Source organism: Paramormyrops kingsleyae, chromosome 23, assembly GCF_048594095.1.
Source record: "Paramormyrops kingsleyae isolate MSU_618 chromosome 23, PKINGS_0.4, whole genome shotgun sequence".
Classification (NCBI taxonomy): Eukaryota; Metazoa; Chordata; class Actinopteri; order Osteoglossiformes; family Mormyridae; genus Paramormyrops; species Paramormyrops kingsleyae.
Genome location: NC_132819.1, coordinates 20154102 through 20169894, shown reverse-complemented (window position 1 = coordinate 20169894; position 15793 = coordinate 20154102). Strand labels below are relative to the sequence as shown.

The following is a 15793-nucleotide window of genomic DNA, read 5'->3' as shown; positions in this document are numbered from 1 at the left end:
TCATGCATGTGTAGAGAACAGACGATGAGCCGTTATCGCAATTATGGCATCGGGTTTACATTGGACTGTCGTTCTGTATTACAGAGAACAACAAGCAACTGGTAAACAGTACTTAAAAATGAAATGATGCTTCATTTACACAAGTACAATGGATTTGTGGTCTGAATACAGGGCCTGCAGGGTCTGCCATTCATCCAGCCCCCGTCGAGCATTTCAGGGGGTCATGTGACTTTTCTGCAGATGATACGATTCAAAACGCCAAACCATCTGATCACTGGCAGAGCTGTAACCTGCTGGAGCACATGCTGCCCTGGCTCCAGACATCATAAGGGCAAGCTGACAAAGCCCATAATCTTCCTCATTAATAACTCATAACATCCATGTGAAGATGGCATGTTCCTCAGCAGATCTCTGTACAGGATCTTAGGAGGGGACCTCAGGTCAACTTGGGGTGGCACAGATGATGCCCTGATTCTGCTTAAAGCTGCAGTGTCTGCTTTACAAGCAAAATCTGAAACATATATTATTCTATCGAAGGACAAGGTTTAATCTTGCTGGGAATGATGCTTGCCTGGATTGGCTGAGGTCATGTATGTAAATACGGTTATTGAACATTTTTTTTTGTCCTGGTAAAACTCCTGGGAGGGAGGGAGAGAGGTAGGTAAGGTAGGTAAGGTAGGTTAGGTAGGTACCCCCTACAACATTTCACCAACACATACCCATTGCAGTCCACCACACAGTACAATGTTCCCATCACATAAACAATGATCCGTCGTCATACATATTACATGTCATGAATACAACGAAAAACCATTATGCACCATAATTTTATTTTGCATATAGAAACAACATTGTTTTACACAAACAATTATAACCCCCCCCCCCCAAGACAACTAGTGAATTGTGTATCCTATTTGCTGGATGACAGCCTGCAGTCGTCTCATAAACAGTCTCCATAACAATTCCATGTTTTACATTGTTGTTCTGTTGGAAGACAAAGTGTCGACTCAGATCCAGTTTTGCTGCAGACTGCTTGAGGTTTTCATTCAAAACCTTCTCATCATGGTTCCTTCCACCATGACAAGATTCCCAGTTCCACATGCACTGAAACATCCCCACAGCACAATACTGCCACCACCGTATTTAACTGTGCAGATGGTGTTCTTTGGGTTGTACGCCTCTCCCATCTTTCTCCAAACATAAGCAGCATCTTTATGGGCAAAAAGCTCTAGTTATGTCTTATCTGAGCAATGGATGCGCTTCCAGTATGCATAATCTTTTTTAAGGTTGTCCGTAGCATACTTCAATCTGGCTTGTAGGTGTCTCTTCTGCAGAAGTGGAGTTTCTCTTGGTCTGCAACCCTCCTGTGCAGGGTTCTAGTGATTGTCTTCTTTGAGACTACAGTTCCCGACTTGGCTAAGCCATTCACTAGTGTCTTGGCAGTTGTTCTGAGGTCTTTAGACACATCTCTCACTTGTTTTCTTTCCAGAATCTTTTAAATCTTTTGCTTCCTACCTCTGCCAGACTTCTTCAGTACTGTGTGTGTCTTTGAATTTCTTGATGATACTTTTCACTCCAGTTCTTGACACTTGGAAAAGCTGTGATAACTTTGTATATCCATCTCCTGTTTTGTGAGCACCAACAATTCTTTTTCTCAAGTCTAAGCTGGTTTCTTTCGTGTTTGGCATGATGCTTTCTCAAGCGACAGCTCAGCTCAGATGTAACTTGATTTTACAAGCTTTGAGCATTACAAAAGTTAAAGTACATCATGACACAGCAGTGGTTTGTGCTATGGTTCGATAAACAGGTCAGTTTTTCAGTGTGACCCTGGTATTTTATTCTCTGAAATAAATAATTCTGTTATTGTGTGCAAATAGAGATATTTATGCTTCCTAGAGAAAACTAGCATGTTTAGGAAATGTCGCTGTCGGAAATGCGTTGCTCTGTTAAAAAAGCACTTGGAAGAATTTAGAAAAAACTTTAAATTTCATAGGGGGGCTAATAATTCTGCTCTCATGTGTGTGTTTGTGTGTCTGTCTATATATATATATATATATATAAAATTATATATAATTATATATAATTGTATGGTTGATTTTCTATTAAGTACAGAAGTTATTTATAATGAGTCAGCAGCCTCAGTCAGTGGGACAGAGAGTTGAGAATGCGTACTTTGAATGACTGCTTTGTCAATTTTAAAGATTTTAATCCAAGACAGATATTTATAGCTACAAATGGTTGTATCAAACCGGTACATCTTCATGTTTGGAAATGCAATTTAAAAATAAGTGCTCTGTAACTTCCTTTTCACCATAAAAATGAGAAACAGACAGGAACCGAACCGCATCACGACTCATTTGGGTCACGACTCATTTGGACTAGGAAACCATATCAAAGAGGTTGCAGGGCATAAAACATGCATAAAATATTACACTGAGCTCCAAGGGTCTGCATGTACATTAACACAGTTGATGTATTTTTAAATAACACATTTCCCTCATGATGTGTTTGATTTTTCAGTTTTTTTTTAATCATGTTTCAAAGTTGCTCTACACCAATTTGGTTGTCACACAACCAAATTTCAACATTTGAAAAGCCATTACACATACACTACATAAATATTAAATTCATAAACATTGTACTACTATAATGTAATTTATTTAAAAATACATTTGTCACAGGACACATATTTTAACACAGTAGTTCTTTGCTGTCTGCTTATGTCAAGACTCATCATAGTAGAAGTATCTCATGGAGTGAGAAGGTGAGTCTATTGTGGTAGAAATTTATGACGCTTGGTCGGTGCTTTGGAGTATGATGTCGTTTTATTGTTGAGCTCAGGCAGCAACCACTTCCATGATATCTCTGTCGTAATGCTCAAAGAACTTTCTGGCCAACATAACTTTTATAGGGTTACACAGTTTGTGCCCCTTCCTGTGAACCAGATCAAACTGGTTAGGGTAGGCTGTGCACTTTATAACACATATGATTCATGCAGTTTTCATCTTGCAAGCATGTTTACTTCATACAATCTGCATGCTGCAGGTTGCATGTGATGGAGCGTCTACACTTTTGCATGGCCTCTGTCTTTGTGGTGTTCCTGCCATTTCTGCTAAGTGAGCTGGACGCTCACACCTTTGTCCCCTATAGTCTGCAGTTACTATGTTCCAAAACATAAGTGCAACACTTAGCTCAAACCTCAGTTCTCTTTTAGCCTGTCTCGTGCGTGTCAGCTGTCTGTCACCCAGGCGTTCTTGCAATATTAATCAATATTAATCTACATGAAATTAGCCCATTAAGTGGACGGGATGCCGGTCTACTGCAAAGAAAAATCGTTAACTTTCGACGAAAATAACGAGCGAGGTAAATGCCGGTGAACACGGTAAATAAGGGTGTATTAGCCAAAGAAGCGTTTTAGGATTAAAGAGCCAGGAGTGGGAGAAGTTTGGGGGGGGGGAGGGGGGGTTGGCCGTCAGGTTTATAGCGGGAGTATAAATGGTGGAGCTGCGCGTCCCGCCGGTGACGGGCTCAGTGACGGCAGCGCCAGACAGAGGATCCTGCAGCTGCCGGTCGCTCCAGAGGAAACGCGCTGCAAGTGGCGAGGGTAGGACTCCGAACTACAGTATGATGACAGGGTATTACTAATTAGCAAATAATGAAACGTTAAAATGCATTTTTAATAGCTTTATATAACTGAACCATAGAAGATTTGTATGAACCGTCGTAATGCGTTTGTGTGCTTAGTACCAGTTGCGCCTCATTATGTTAAGGGTCCGTCATCATAAACTCACTGACTTTTTAACCTCGTTAAATCGGGTCGCTAATTGGGCTCCTGTATTAGTTACACTGATTTTGCTACAAACTATGACAGACCTGCACCGAGCCGTTTCAGGATGTGCGCTGTCCGCCACTTTCGGGGGCATTCAAGTATCACGCTTGAGTTTTGTGCTTTTAGCATCAAACTGCTTTTTATGGACCACTCGTTCTCATACTGACGTGCAGTATAATGACAGGGTGAAGTTTATGAGTAAGCAGTGAAGGAGGTAACGGGAATCAGGGGGGGGGGTCGTGTCGTAATTGGATCAGTCATTTCGAAGGAGTAGAGGGACACATTGTCGTATTTGCATACTGCGTAATCAGTGTCGATGCTGTGTCAAAGCATCGGAACTAGGCAATCAAAGATTAATCGCACCCATTCTTTGGATGGATGACTGCAGTATAAGGAACAATTCTCGTGAAGACTTATTAAGAGTGTTAATATAGCCTGATTTTAGTACAAGTGGAGTTAGCGAGATGATATCCTAGGTGGGTGGGGGTGTGGGTGAGGACAGTAAAAGTTGTCGACCGGGGGGTGGCGTCAACGGTACAAGTTGTAATTTAATAACTTGGCAATTATATGAAATCACTAGGTAACAAGTTACTTCAGGGGGCACAAGTGACATAGTAACTTAGTTACGACTGAAGTGCAAATATTTAACAAATATAGTAACATTAAATTTTATGGTCAATTAATGAAGAACTAACATTGGATCAGTGCGTAACTAACACTTAGTTTCTGGTTAATTAATAGATTAAGTAAGGGTGTACTACTACATTATTTGTGCTCCCTCAAGTAAAGTGTTACCATCAGTACCAGTCCTTGCCAATGTGGTGTCCTAAGTGAGCATTACCGCTGGCAGCCCCCGTCCGAGGTGGAGGTAAGGAGCTTGTGCTGATGACGGCTCGTTGCTGCACCCACCACACGATAAACCACTTCAGGGATGAGAACCTGAGTGCAGCCATGCAGTGGGTGATACCTCAGCACCACACCAGTCCAAATGGAGCAGTGTGAGTTTTTCCCAGTGGCTGGAGTGCCAATCCTGCCACCAACCCCCAAGTTTTCCCTGTAAGTTGGAGGGCCTGCTTGCAGGGCTGGATGTAGATTAATGTCATACCCAAGACAAAGCAACTGCAGGTTAAGGGCCTTGCTCAAGGGCCCAACGGAGGAGGATCACTGCTTTCATTCAAACCAGCGACCTTACGATTGCTGGCACAGATCCCTAGCCTCAGAGCCACCATCCCACCCATCATGGGATATTCTTACCATTTACAAAGCAATCTCCATAAACTGTGGCACTGTTAAGACTTATTCACAAATTTTGGGAATCCTGAAGGATCGTTTAACTTTGTCACGAAAACTGCTGTTGCTGCAGCTGACAACAGCACACTCGGCTATGACAAACGCAGCAAAATATCGCAGATCGTATGTATATAATACCATGCACCAGACAGGAAACGAAACTATGCACCAACATGGCCGACGATGGCCTTTGCTTTAGCGGGAATGCTACAGTGTGATGTGACCTGCACACCTCCTTTTCTTGGTCAGGAGGCGGCGGCGTTTGCAACTTTTTGCCGAGGTCGCCCGATTGGCATTTGCCGGCCCAGGTGCCGCCCTCCCCCGTTACCCATTTGCCGGCTTCTTTCCCACAGACTATGCACCAAGCCGGGAGACATGGTGATGAAAGATGTGATCCAAGTGGATGAAAGACAGCAATTAGAACTAAACATCCTGCTAGACTACGTTCTGTAGAACCCACATATTCATGTATATTTCATCATATTTCAGTGGTATTTTGTCAAGGATGTAGCATATAATTAATTTAAAATATTATTGCAACCCGTGTCTAAATTAGCCATACGCATATAAACATCTGCCAAAATCATAGTGTAGGCAATAACATTCCATTACTTTAAAGCGAATAGACTGACTTTGATTTTTTTCAGTATCTAACAAAGCTCCCAACCTTTATGCAGAACCTCCAGTGATCATTGTTGGGTGAAGCATTATAAATATATGAATTCAGACAGCTGAAGGCGAGTTCCTCCTTCCATATCCTTTAAAGTGTGTGACGTTCAGTGTTTTAGGTCGGATTTATCCACCCCCACTGACTTTGTCTTCCTGGTTATTAAATGTCTGCTGTTTTAATCCTTTTTAAAATTGTTAAACAGAGCACAGCTGCTCTTCTGAAAACCGATAATGTGTTCCTATTGATTGTAGGCATTTAAGTGATGAAAATTATGCTCCCTAACTGCTCTAATACACTGTTAATTGTTCAGACCTTTCAAGAGAGAATGTTTTGGTTTCCTGGAAAATTTCTTCTTGAGGAGATTTGATTTAAGGCAATTTATCACTGTGAAACATAGACATGCTGTCCTGTTTCTCTTCATTGCTGGTGCAATCTGGTGCATCTGACGTTTTTTTTTTGTTCAGGGTCATGAGACGCTCCTTTCATTCCATGCTTTTCTGTTTCAGGCTTATGTACTGTTCTTGGGTGTTTGTTTTTTTCCTGATTTTTGTTGGTTCTGTCATGGTGATTTCCCCTATGCCGCCGTGTGTTCCCTCATGCATGGGCGTTACTGCACACTCTTTGCATGCTCATGTACAGCCGGTTGTCACGCTGCCACCGTCACCCATAACGCAGGACAGGAAGCACCCATAAGTGCATGAGAAACCATCCGCCAGTAATTGTTAGGATTTTTAGCAAAGGCATAAAATGCATTAATGTGATGTTTAAAAAAAAAAAAAAAAGGTTACATAATATCAATTAGTCATGGGAATCAGAAGTGATGATTGGCTCTTTCAGTTCCTAGCAAACGTACTAATAAAAACTAATAATTGTAGACAGTTATGCAATGATTAATGCATGAACATTGCTAAGTATCAATTTGTGCTTTTTCTAAGGTTTTTGAGGTAAAAAATCAGATCAGGTTGGTACAAGATCCAAAGAACATTGTGTCTTTGCAATGATTCAGATGATATGTATAGGGAAAAACAGTGCTTTTATTAAAAAAAATCTAATTTAATCTATATTTCTTTTCCATTTCATTGCTCAATCTACTGGTAATTCCCGGCAGAAGTTAAACCTGGACTGAGGAGCCCAGCATTAGCTAAACCACAGAAGGCTGACTGGGCAGGGCACTCTGGCTAAATGCTGTATGGACGCTGGCATAGCCAAATGTGTCTTTAATCTGATGGGTAAGTCCACGAGGTGTGAATGGGAGGCGGGATCATAGCCTATGGTCAGATACCTGTGTGAGTGCCATGACTTCTGTGATTACCTCGCAGACAGGAAGCCGGCAGGTGAAACAGGTCATGAGCACAGATGGGCATCCTTACCGTGCCCGCAGATTAGTGCCACAGTTCCACTGAAAAGTCAGTGAAATCCAAGTAGACTTTTTGAGCATCTTTCATGAAGGACCATTAAACTGTGGATTGCACTGCGGTGATTTGAAACGCATCACCCTCCGTTACCGCTGTCTTTTACCTTGCGATGTTTCCAGCAGCATCTATTCCATTCCATGGAAATTAAATTAGTAACTAATATACGGCAAAGTGCTTCTTAGAGTAACATTGTGTTGATAAGCAGGGTGCGTATTATTTTGGTGGTATTCGAATTCACATCACAATCATATTCTCCTCCTGCACAGGAATAGAGGTGTTTTTTGCTGGTTCAGAAGCAGCAGATACCACCCAAACCAAGGCATGATGAACGCTTCTGTGGGTCCATCAAGGCTGACTCTCATCCCCAATATTAGCTCAGCCTCCACCAATAATGCTGGCCCCCACAGTGGGGCCAAGCCCAAGGCCTGTGAGCAGCTTACCATCACCACGGAGGTGTTCCTCAGCTTGGGCCTCGTCAGCCTCCTGGCCAACATCCTGGTTATCTGCGCCGTCGTCAAGAACCAGAACCTGCACTCTCCCATGTACCTGTTCGTGTGCAGCCTGGCCGTGGCAGATATGCTGGTAAGTGTCTCCAACGCCTTGGAGACCATCATCATGTGCCTCCTCAACAGTGGTCAGCTGGTGGTGAGCGACCACTTCATCCGGCAGATGGACAACGTCTTCGACTCCATGATCTGCATCTCCGTCGTGGCCTCCATGTGCAGCCTGCTGGCCATCGCCGTGGATCGCTACGTCACCATCTTCTACGCCCTGCGCTACCACAACATCATGACCGTCCGGCGGGCGACCTTCATCATCACCGGCATCTGGACCTTCTGCACAGGCTGCGGCATCGTCTTCATCATCTACTCTGACAGCACGCCCGTCATCGTCTGCCTGGTGTCCATGTTCTTTGCCATGCTCCTCTTGATGGCCTCTCTCTACAGTCACATGTTCATGCTGGCACGATCCCACGTCAAGCGCATCGCCGCCATGCCTGGCCAGAATGCCGTCCACCAGCGGACCAGCATGAAAGGTGCCATCACGCTCACCATCCTCCTGGGCATCTTCATCGTCTGCTGGTCCCCCTTCTTCCTCCACCTGATCCTCATGATCTCCTGCCCCAGGAACCTCTACTGCATTTGCTACATGTCTCACTTCCACATGTACCTCATCCTGATCATGTGTAACTCCGTCATCGACCCGCTCATCTATGCTTTCCGTAGCCAGGAGATGAGGAAGACCTTCAAGGAGATCATCTGCTGCTACAGCATGCCCAACATCTGCAGGCTATCAAGGTAGTATTACCATGCCATAAAAACACGAGCCAGTGGATACAGATGAACCATCATACTGCCATTCAACCAAGGAAATACTTCACCACGTGTACTAGGTCTGGCTGAAACGTTCCTGTGCTTCCCAGACGTAATGAACTCAACACACTTAATGAGCTCAACATATTACCCAGTAATGTTTACAAAGGCGAAGACCTCTTATGTTATTGCATGCAATCTCTGCAGACCGCTAACCCCTACGAATGAAACCATCATGAATAATAAAAATACAGATGTTTGTGTCCATGTTTCAATTGTAACTCCTTCCCCTGTCGTGTGATAGGTTCGCACCCCCCCCCCCCCAAGGTTTTGTATGCTCGTGGAGTGTTATTTGTGAGATGTTTGGAATAATAGGATTTGTTACCTGCTGTGTAAGGGAGGTGGACAGCCAGAACTGCATACCAGTGCAAGACAGACAGAGAGACACTCACACACGCACAAACACACACAGACCTGTCCATTCATTTCTATGGGCAAAGCCCTTTTTTGAACAGTGACAACCTTAACCATAAGTAACCAAGCAAAATGCAACACTTTTTAGTTTTTTTTAATGCAGTCACAGATTTTTGTAAAATTTAATTTCCCTTTGTGGGGACTGAAAAATATGGTACCCACAATGTCAGAATAACAGGTTTTTATCACATTGTGGGGACATTTGATCCCCACAATGTAAGGTACACCTGGAACACACACACACACCCACACCCACCCTGGGCACAACCAATAGCTGTAATGAACAAATAATTACTCTAATTAAATTGTGCACTGGTGGGGAAAAAAGTGAATTTGAATTATTAAATTAATGACGGCATTTAAAAAACTGCTCATGTAATCTGGGTAGAAGGCAAGTGTTGAAATCCTCTCGACACGGAGCCTTGTTCTTTTTTTGCTGGCATATTTGCGTCGTGACTGACGAGGCACTTAGACATCACGGCGAGACACTCTCCTGTCTATGGCTCGGCCTCGGGGCTGGGATTCCCCATCCGCCTGCTTTCATGTCGCCTTTAGTCCAGCAGACCGGGCCGAGCTCCTCTCACGGTGGTAGGATGGTAATTGGGAGCAGCCGGGTCAGACTCTGAGGCCCGTCTGCTTGGATCACAGCTAAAGGGGCCGAGCCTGGCTGCACCAACGGGCTAATTGGACCCAGAGGGAAAGATGCGTGATGCTTTGGGGGGCTCAGAGCAGGACTCATAGTGGTGTTCTGAGGAATAACTCGGCATCTGCTGCTCAAAGACCTGCACGCCCACCTCCTCCTGCCTCATAAATATGTATTCATCATTAAAATGTTATGAATCACTTTCCTGCTTTTTTTCTGTCAGACCCCATCCTGCCTCAGACGAGTCTCCAGCCTCTGAACCAGACTTTGAACAGTCAGTTCTGCTCCGATTATGTTTCTAGATACTGAACTCAGAAGCGCTCATTACCCCCTGATTAAAGGAACAGAGGCATTGTCACGCAGCGGCCCTGTCCAGCCCGCTCTGTGTCTTGCTGACAGCCTGGGTGAGGATATGAAGGCCACAGCTGATTAGCAACCACTGGCGTGTTGCAGTAGACAGGCGGAAACCTCAGGAACACTTTTTAACGACACACATGTATGTGCGGGTTTGCCTGTGTTACCTTTCTCCAGACAATCTATCCAGATGGACACACAACGGACATTCAGCCATTTCACTGTAGTGCAGCTTTAATTATATATATAATAGAATAGAATAATTTAACAGTAAGACTGAGCCATGTCGGCTGAGGGTACTCCGTCTTCTCATACTGTCGTCTTGCATTCAGTTCGCTGAGTGATCACTTTAGCCTAGAAATGGAGAGCATCTGCTGCCACCTACTGGTCGTCATGCACATCTGCATCCACACAGGGGCCATAGTATCACATTCCCGACTCCCCAAATGCAGAATTGTGCATGTTCTCCTGAGCAATACGCAGCACAGATATGCAGGTCCCACATGGTCATTTTCACCACAACCCATAATAACATCACGCAGCCCTCAGAAGGGCCCTGATACCTTGTCCCTCAGGATCGTGCAAACTGCCATTTGCCCCTTAGGTGGGTGACTTATCAGTATGTCAACCACAGTCGGGATTTTCCATAAGGTGACCAGTACTTGTCTATGTACATGAGGTGCCTCAGTGCCCTGTAGTTCAAAGCCTAAAATATACTGCATTCCATCCTATTTTACACAAAGTTACTGAACAAAAGACACATGCCAGCTGCTGCCTGCGGATGGCGCCGGAAGAACATTTTAGTGCTTCAGGGTAGCTGAGAGTTTAGCCTCAGTGTGTCTTGCTTTAGGAGATCTTTCCAAGACAAACTCACACAATTTACAGCAGAATCGCAGCTCTCACGGCAGTGAGGAAGTGCAGGTTTACCTGCTAAAAAATACGAGAGACTAACGTTGTCTGAGCACCACAGAAGTGTTCAGGTTCTCAGCCGGGTTCAGTAACCACAGCAAGCAGGACCAGGGCGGTCAAGCAGTGCTTCAGATCTCACCTGTGCTTGTCCTGTATACCCACACGGGTCACCTGGTAGGGCGAATATTTTCTGCCGTGGCGATATATTCCCATGGACTCTGAGCAAAGGAAGAGTGAGGGGATTGTTTACAGGCGGTGGGGCCCTTAGGTGGCCTGTTACAGTGCCTGCATGGCCCCCACCTTAGAGATCGTGAAGCTCAGGAGAGGGCAGAACATGGTAATAAGCTTCCCGGCAGCCATGCCCACCAACGCTGCTCCTGAAAGCTTCTTTCTGCGTTTGTTAAATGCCCTCTTCATATGCTCCTCATATAATATAAACTGCAGTGCATCGTGGGAAGTGCTGAAGAGGCCCAGAATGAAGCCAGCACGGGCCCAAGTCAGCACACACCAAACATCTCACTCCTGGAAGGGTGCCTGTTTATGTGCCTGACTATTTTATCCTAAGCAACATAAAGAATGACACTTCCACCCATTATGCAAATTAACTCTGCCATTAAACAACTTAAATTTGTGAAGATCTGGTCACGGATTGGCTGGAAAAATGATTATGAAAAATCGGAGTCTCCATTCATCACGCTCTCATTTCTGTTAAATAAACAGAAGTTATCACTAACTGTCAGGCATGCTACACAGGCCAAGAAGGGATTTCAAAACGAATGTAAAGTTTCCATGGGGCTGTTCAAAATTGTGATTTGAAACTGCTGCCTAAAGGGAACTTAGATGAATATGAAAATGAGATGTGATGCAGACCCTACCATGTATAGACCAGGAAGACCCTCAGGACGGTATATATTCACAAGAGCATTTAGCATGTCCCTGTACTGCCCCCTGGAGGGAGTGGCATTATACTGCAGGACCAGGCATGTCTTCATGAATCCCAGCAGGTTTGTCGGACAAAGTGTTGTGAAGCCTGGAAAGAGGAATTGAGAAGAGTACACTGCAGATAGAGACAGTGGAGGTCTGTGTTCAAATACAATGTTTGCAAACAAGAAGTCCACTGGTGAAGCAATCCTCACCAAAGTACCAATACAGTGCATCAGTCAAATCACAAGTATAACAGCACAGCAAAGTCGTCTCTAACCTCTGCTTAAATGTCAGTTTATTTCCTGTACAGTTCCTATTCAGCTGATCTTCAAAGCATCTCCGGTCATCAGATCACCTGATCATCAGAGCAGCTCTGATCCAGCAGACCAGAGGCTAATTCCACAGTCCTGGTCTGCTGATATCTCACTGACCCAGTTCTTCTAAAAGTACCTCAAGGCGCTGTACTGAGGTAACTCCAACTCCAGCCTGTGAACTTTGGGGATCCTCTTTTAACATCTCATAGTTTCTAAAACCTCCCCCTGGCCTGTCATAATGTTATTTTCTCACTAAGTTATTTTCTGCACTAAATTTTGTCTTACATTGTACTTATTTGATTTTCCCTTTAAATTCTCACTTCTGCTGAAATTTGACCATTCCTGTTTTATAATAAATGAATGTTTAATAAATTGATGTTCCTTTCCATTTTTTCTAAGGCAGCTGTGCCTATTCTAGAAAACACCATGACAATGTTCGGCCTTGCTTCTGTGGCGTTTCAACACCAGTAGCAAAACTCTCGTAGAATGACGATGCCTAGTAATTAGATAAGCAATAAAAGCGCTGCTCTCAGTTACATGGTGGCTTATGGGTAGCGTTGATTTTCCCTTTAAATTCTCACTTCTGCTGAAATTTGACCATTCCTGTTTTATAATAAATGAATGTTTAATAAATTGATGTTCCTTTCCATTTTTTCTAAGGCAGCTGTGCCTATTCTAGAAAACACCATGACATTGAAAGTGATTCTTGTTCCTTACAGTGCTGCCTGGGTCCCATCTTTCTGAACGCCTCACCTTCTCCAACACGAGGAACCTGAATATGACACACATCCTGCTCCAATATATCAGTTGCTCTCAGATACTCCAGCAGCACTGCAAAAATGGCAATCATTTCTAAAAGATTTTAAAGGTCAAGTAATAGGTTAGAAAGCTGAGTGTGATTTTAATCCATGCTGTCTGTGTGAGTCCAGGAGTGACTCTGCCAATAAGATGATGGGCGAGCAGAAATATTACATTTATTTTACTGTGAAGTGTAAATTAATATCAACAAAGAGAATTTAATAAACACAAGACCTCTATTTATACTTTTGTGAAAAACAGAATACACAAATAAAGCAGATTTGTCATTGCAATGTACTACGCGGTCGGCCGTCCTGAGGGGCCCCTCCCCAGCTCAGGGCCCCTCCCAGCTCAGGGCCCCAGGCCATCGCCTGCTCTGCCGCTGTTTTTTCCCCATGAATGGAGCTGTCAGGAATGAGCAGGTATGTGGACTACAGACCTTGAAAGTACCCAGTTCTCAAAAAACTGCTTTATGTCTGTTAATAAAGGATATCAATAGTGATATGTGCTGTTATGTTAGGTGAAAAGATTGTTAGGAACATCGTTTTTTATTCCTACATACATAAAAAGCTCCCCATACAGAGTCTGCTGCTTGATAATATTGTTACATGAAAGCCCAGCCCAATCAGACGCCATTCATTAAGAGCCTGGAACACGTCCAGCACACAGGAAGCCAAATACCACAGTGATTGCTGTCCTTGATGCCTATCCCTCACTGGCTCAGGCAGTGTAGGAGACACCTGTACAGAACTTGCCCTGACATGTCACTCACAAGAGAAAACAGAGACCGCAGGATGCTCCAGCTCCCCTGATGTTGGAGGGGTCACACCTTGGTACAGCCCTCAGATTCCCTCCAGTCGCCAGATGCTTTTAAAGGATAATGCCATTGTACTGGGGTCTCAGCTCCAGTCCTCCACTCGCTGCAAACGTTACAAACCACATACATACTTTAGAAACACATAGGGCGCAGTGCGACTGAGCTACACTGAAGATAAGCGGGTTTCCCCGAGCCTTTAACAATAAACCTCTGGCAGATGGGTATTAATCTGAGTGCTTACAGCCAGCCATCTGTCACTTATGTACACCGTGTCATTGCAGCTGCACGGCAATGAAAACCACACACCTGCGAGTCTGATTCTGACAAGATCCAAAGAAAGTAGCAACCACTCCCCCCGCAGCCAGATTTTCGTGCCGCACATGGCTGAAGAAGCATCGGAGGTTGGAGAGGAAGAGAAACGCTGCTGGCACCGCGCTATTCTGCACCGAGGCACATATCGAGTGATCAGCTGTGGAACCGGCGCCGGTCAAACCCGAAACACTATGTACGCGGCGCTGCGCAGACCTACATATATCCCGCAAAGCCCAAGCCGCAGCTCCGCAAGCTTGACAGCGCGTCAGCAAGACGAAAACGTGCGACGTCATGCCAAGCTACATATCCCACAGTGCAGCGCGCAAGCTACCTTACCCATTATTATGAGATCAATTATAACTAGTATCACAATATCAAAGGGTCGAAATATTTGTGTTTTTTGATATATGATAGGGACGTAATAAACACTATATTTTGGTGTAATTATAGAAACCCATTTTTAAAAATACTTTTGCTTTTTACACGTAATTTTCCACCCTCTCGTCTTTTAATATTGCAATAGGCTACTATGAATTCACCACGCAAACTGGAGGTAAACAGAATATGAAATACATCCCCCAGTCTTTCATACCGTCTGACTGCAGTTACTCTTCCACACCGGTAGATGGTCATAGTAATCTAAATAAGAATCGACTGCGAAATCTAAAATAACTCTATGGTAATATTAATTTTTATCGTGTTATACGCCTATTATAACGCTGTGGAGTGAAATGTGTAGTAGAAAAGTCCATAGCTAAGGATGGCTGTACCCGGTTATGTTATGTTAGTCTTACAAATAATTTATTTAATTATACATAAAACTTTGTTTGAATACAGGATACATGAGATGTTTAGGAGGAGTTAAAACTAACCGCGCTTATAAAGAAATAATGGTTTACTGTAAGACATACTCACGGAAATAGATAAATGTAGATCATAATGAAAACACGATGTATTTTGAATGTAATGTCTTAACTACCCAATAGGTGGTGCCAACGAGCGGCAATTGGAATTATGAAATGCTGTTACACGACATATATTTTTAATTAACGTATATATTTTAATATGTGATAATGTGTATTTTCCCACGAGCTAATTAATATTTTTAAAAACACATATACACAACTACAGAGGAATATCTAGCTCTGTACATGGGAACAATTTAACACTTGTTTAGTATTAATTCATCAGCTAAATAAAAAAGTACGACATTATAGATATTATTTAAAGATATGCTATATGTAACCATTCAACATGAATGTATTAATTATTGTCTTTAGAGTGATAAATTGTCATGATTTTTTCAACTTCTTACTTAATTGGGTATTTAATAATCATTAATTTGGAACATATAGTGATATTTTGCAAATAGGAGATTATTTTGACGTACAGTTGTGTTGCCTTAAAAAGGTCCTAGTAAAGTTTCAGGGACGCGCTAACAACCTGATAACAGTCAGCAGCGGAAATGCGGGATGGACACAGTAAACTGGTAACGAGCATAATGGTAAATTAGTGCGAGCACAATGTTCGGCCTTGCTTCTGTGGCGTTTCAACACCAGTAGCAAAACTCTCGTAGAATGACGATGCCTAGTAATTAGATAAGCAATAAAAGCGCTGCTCTCAGTTACATGGTGGCTTATGGGTAGCGCTGTCCCCCCCCCCCCCACTGGGCTGGAAGTTTGAATCTCGCCCCTGCTCCGTGTGTATGGTGTACACATGTATTCCTCGTGT

At 43.6% G+C, this 15793-nt stretch overlaps 1 protein-coding gene and 1 long non-coding RNA gene across 5 annotated transcripts; one reads left to right on the top strand and one right to left on the bottom strand.

Moving 5' to 3' along the window:
- Positions 1 to 3529: 3529 nt before the first annotated feature.
- On the top strand, positions 3530 to 8780 carry LOC111852454 (melanocortin receptor 5-like). Of its 4 annotated transcripts, XM_023828407.1 has the most exons (4): positions 3530 to 3604; positions 6898 to 7018; positions 7471 to 7786; positions 7874 to 8780. In XM_023828407.1, exons 3-4 carry the CDS (start codon positions 7526 to 7528, stop codon positions 8504 to 8506), a joined length of 894 nt encoding a protein of 297 aa, XP_023684175.1. In that variant the 5' UTR covers positions 3530 to 3604; positions 6898 to 7018; positions 7471 to 7525; the 3' UTR covers positions 8507 to 8780. The 4 variants fall into 4 exon arrangements, with proteins under 4 accessions (XP_023684175.1, XP_023684167.1, XP_072562021.1 ...); XM_023828399.1 differs by having other exon boundaries at positions 7471 to 8780; XM_072705920.1 differs by having other exon boundaries at positions 3543 to 3622; positions 7471 to 8780.
- Positions 8781 to 13084: 4304 nt separating this feature from the next.
- Positions 13085 to 14355, bottom strand: LOC140581905 (uncharacterized). Its single transcript, XR_011984950.1, has 2 exons — positions 14057 to 14355; positions 13085 to 13853 (listed from the first exon to the last, which is right to left on the bottom strand). It is a non-coding gene; the product is annotated as an uncharacterized lncRNA (long non-coding RNA).
- Positions 14356 to 15793: the final 1438 nt, after the last annotated feature.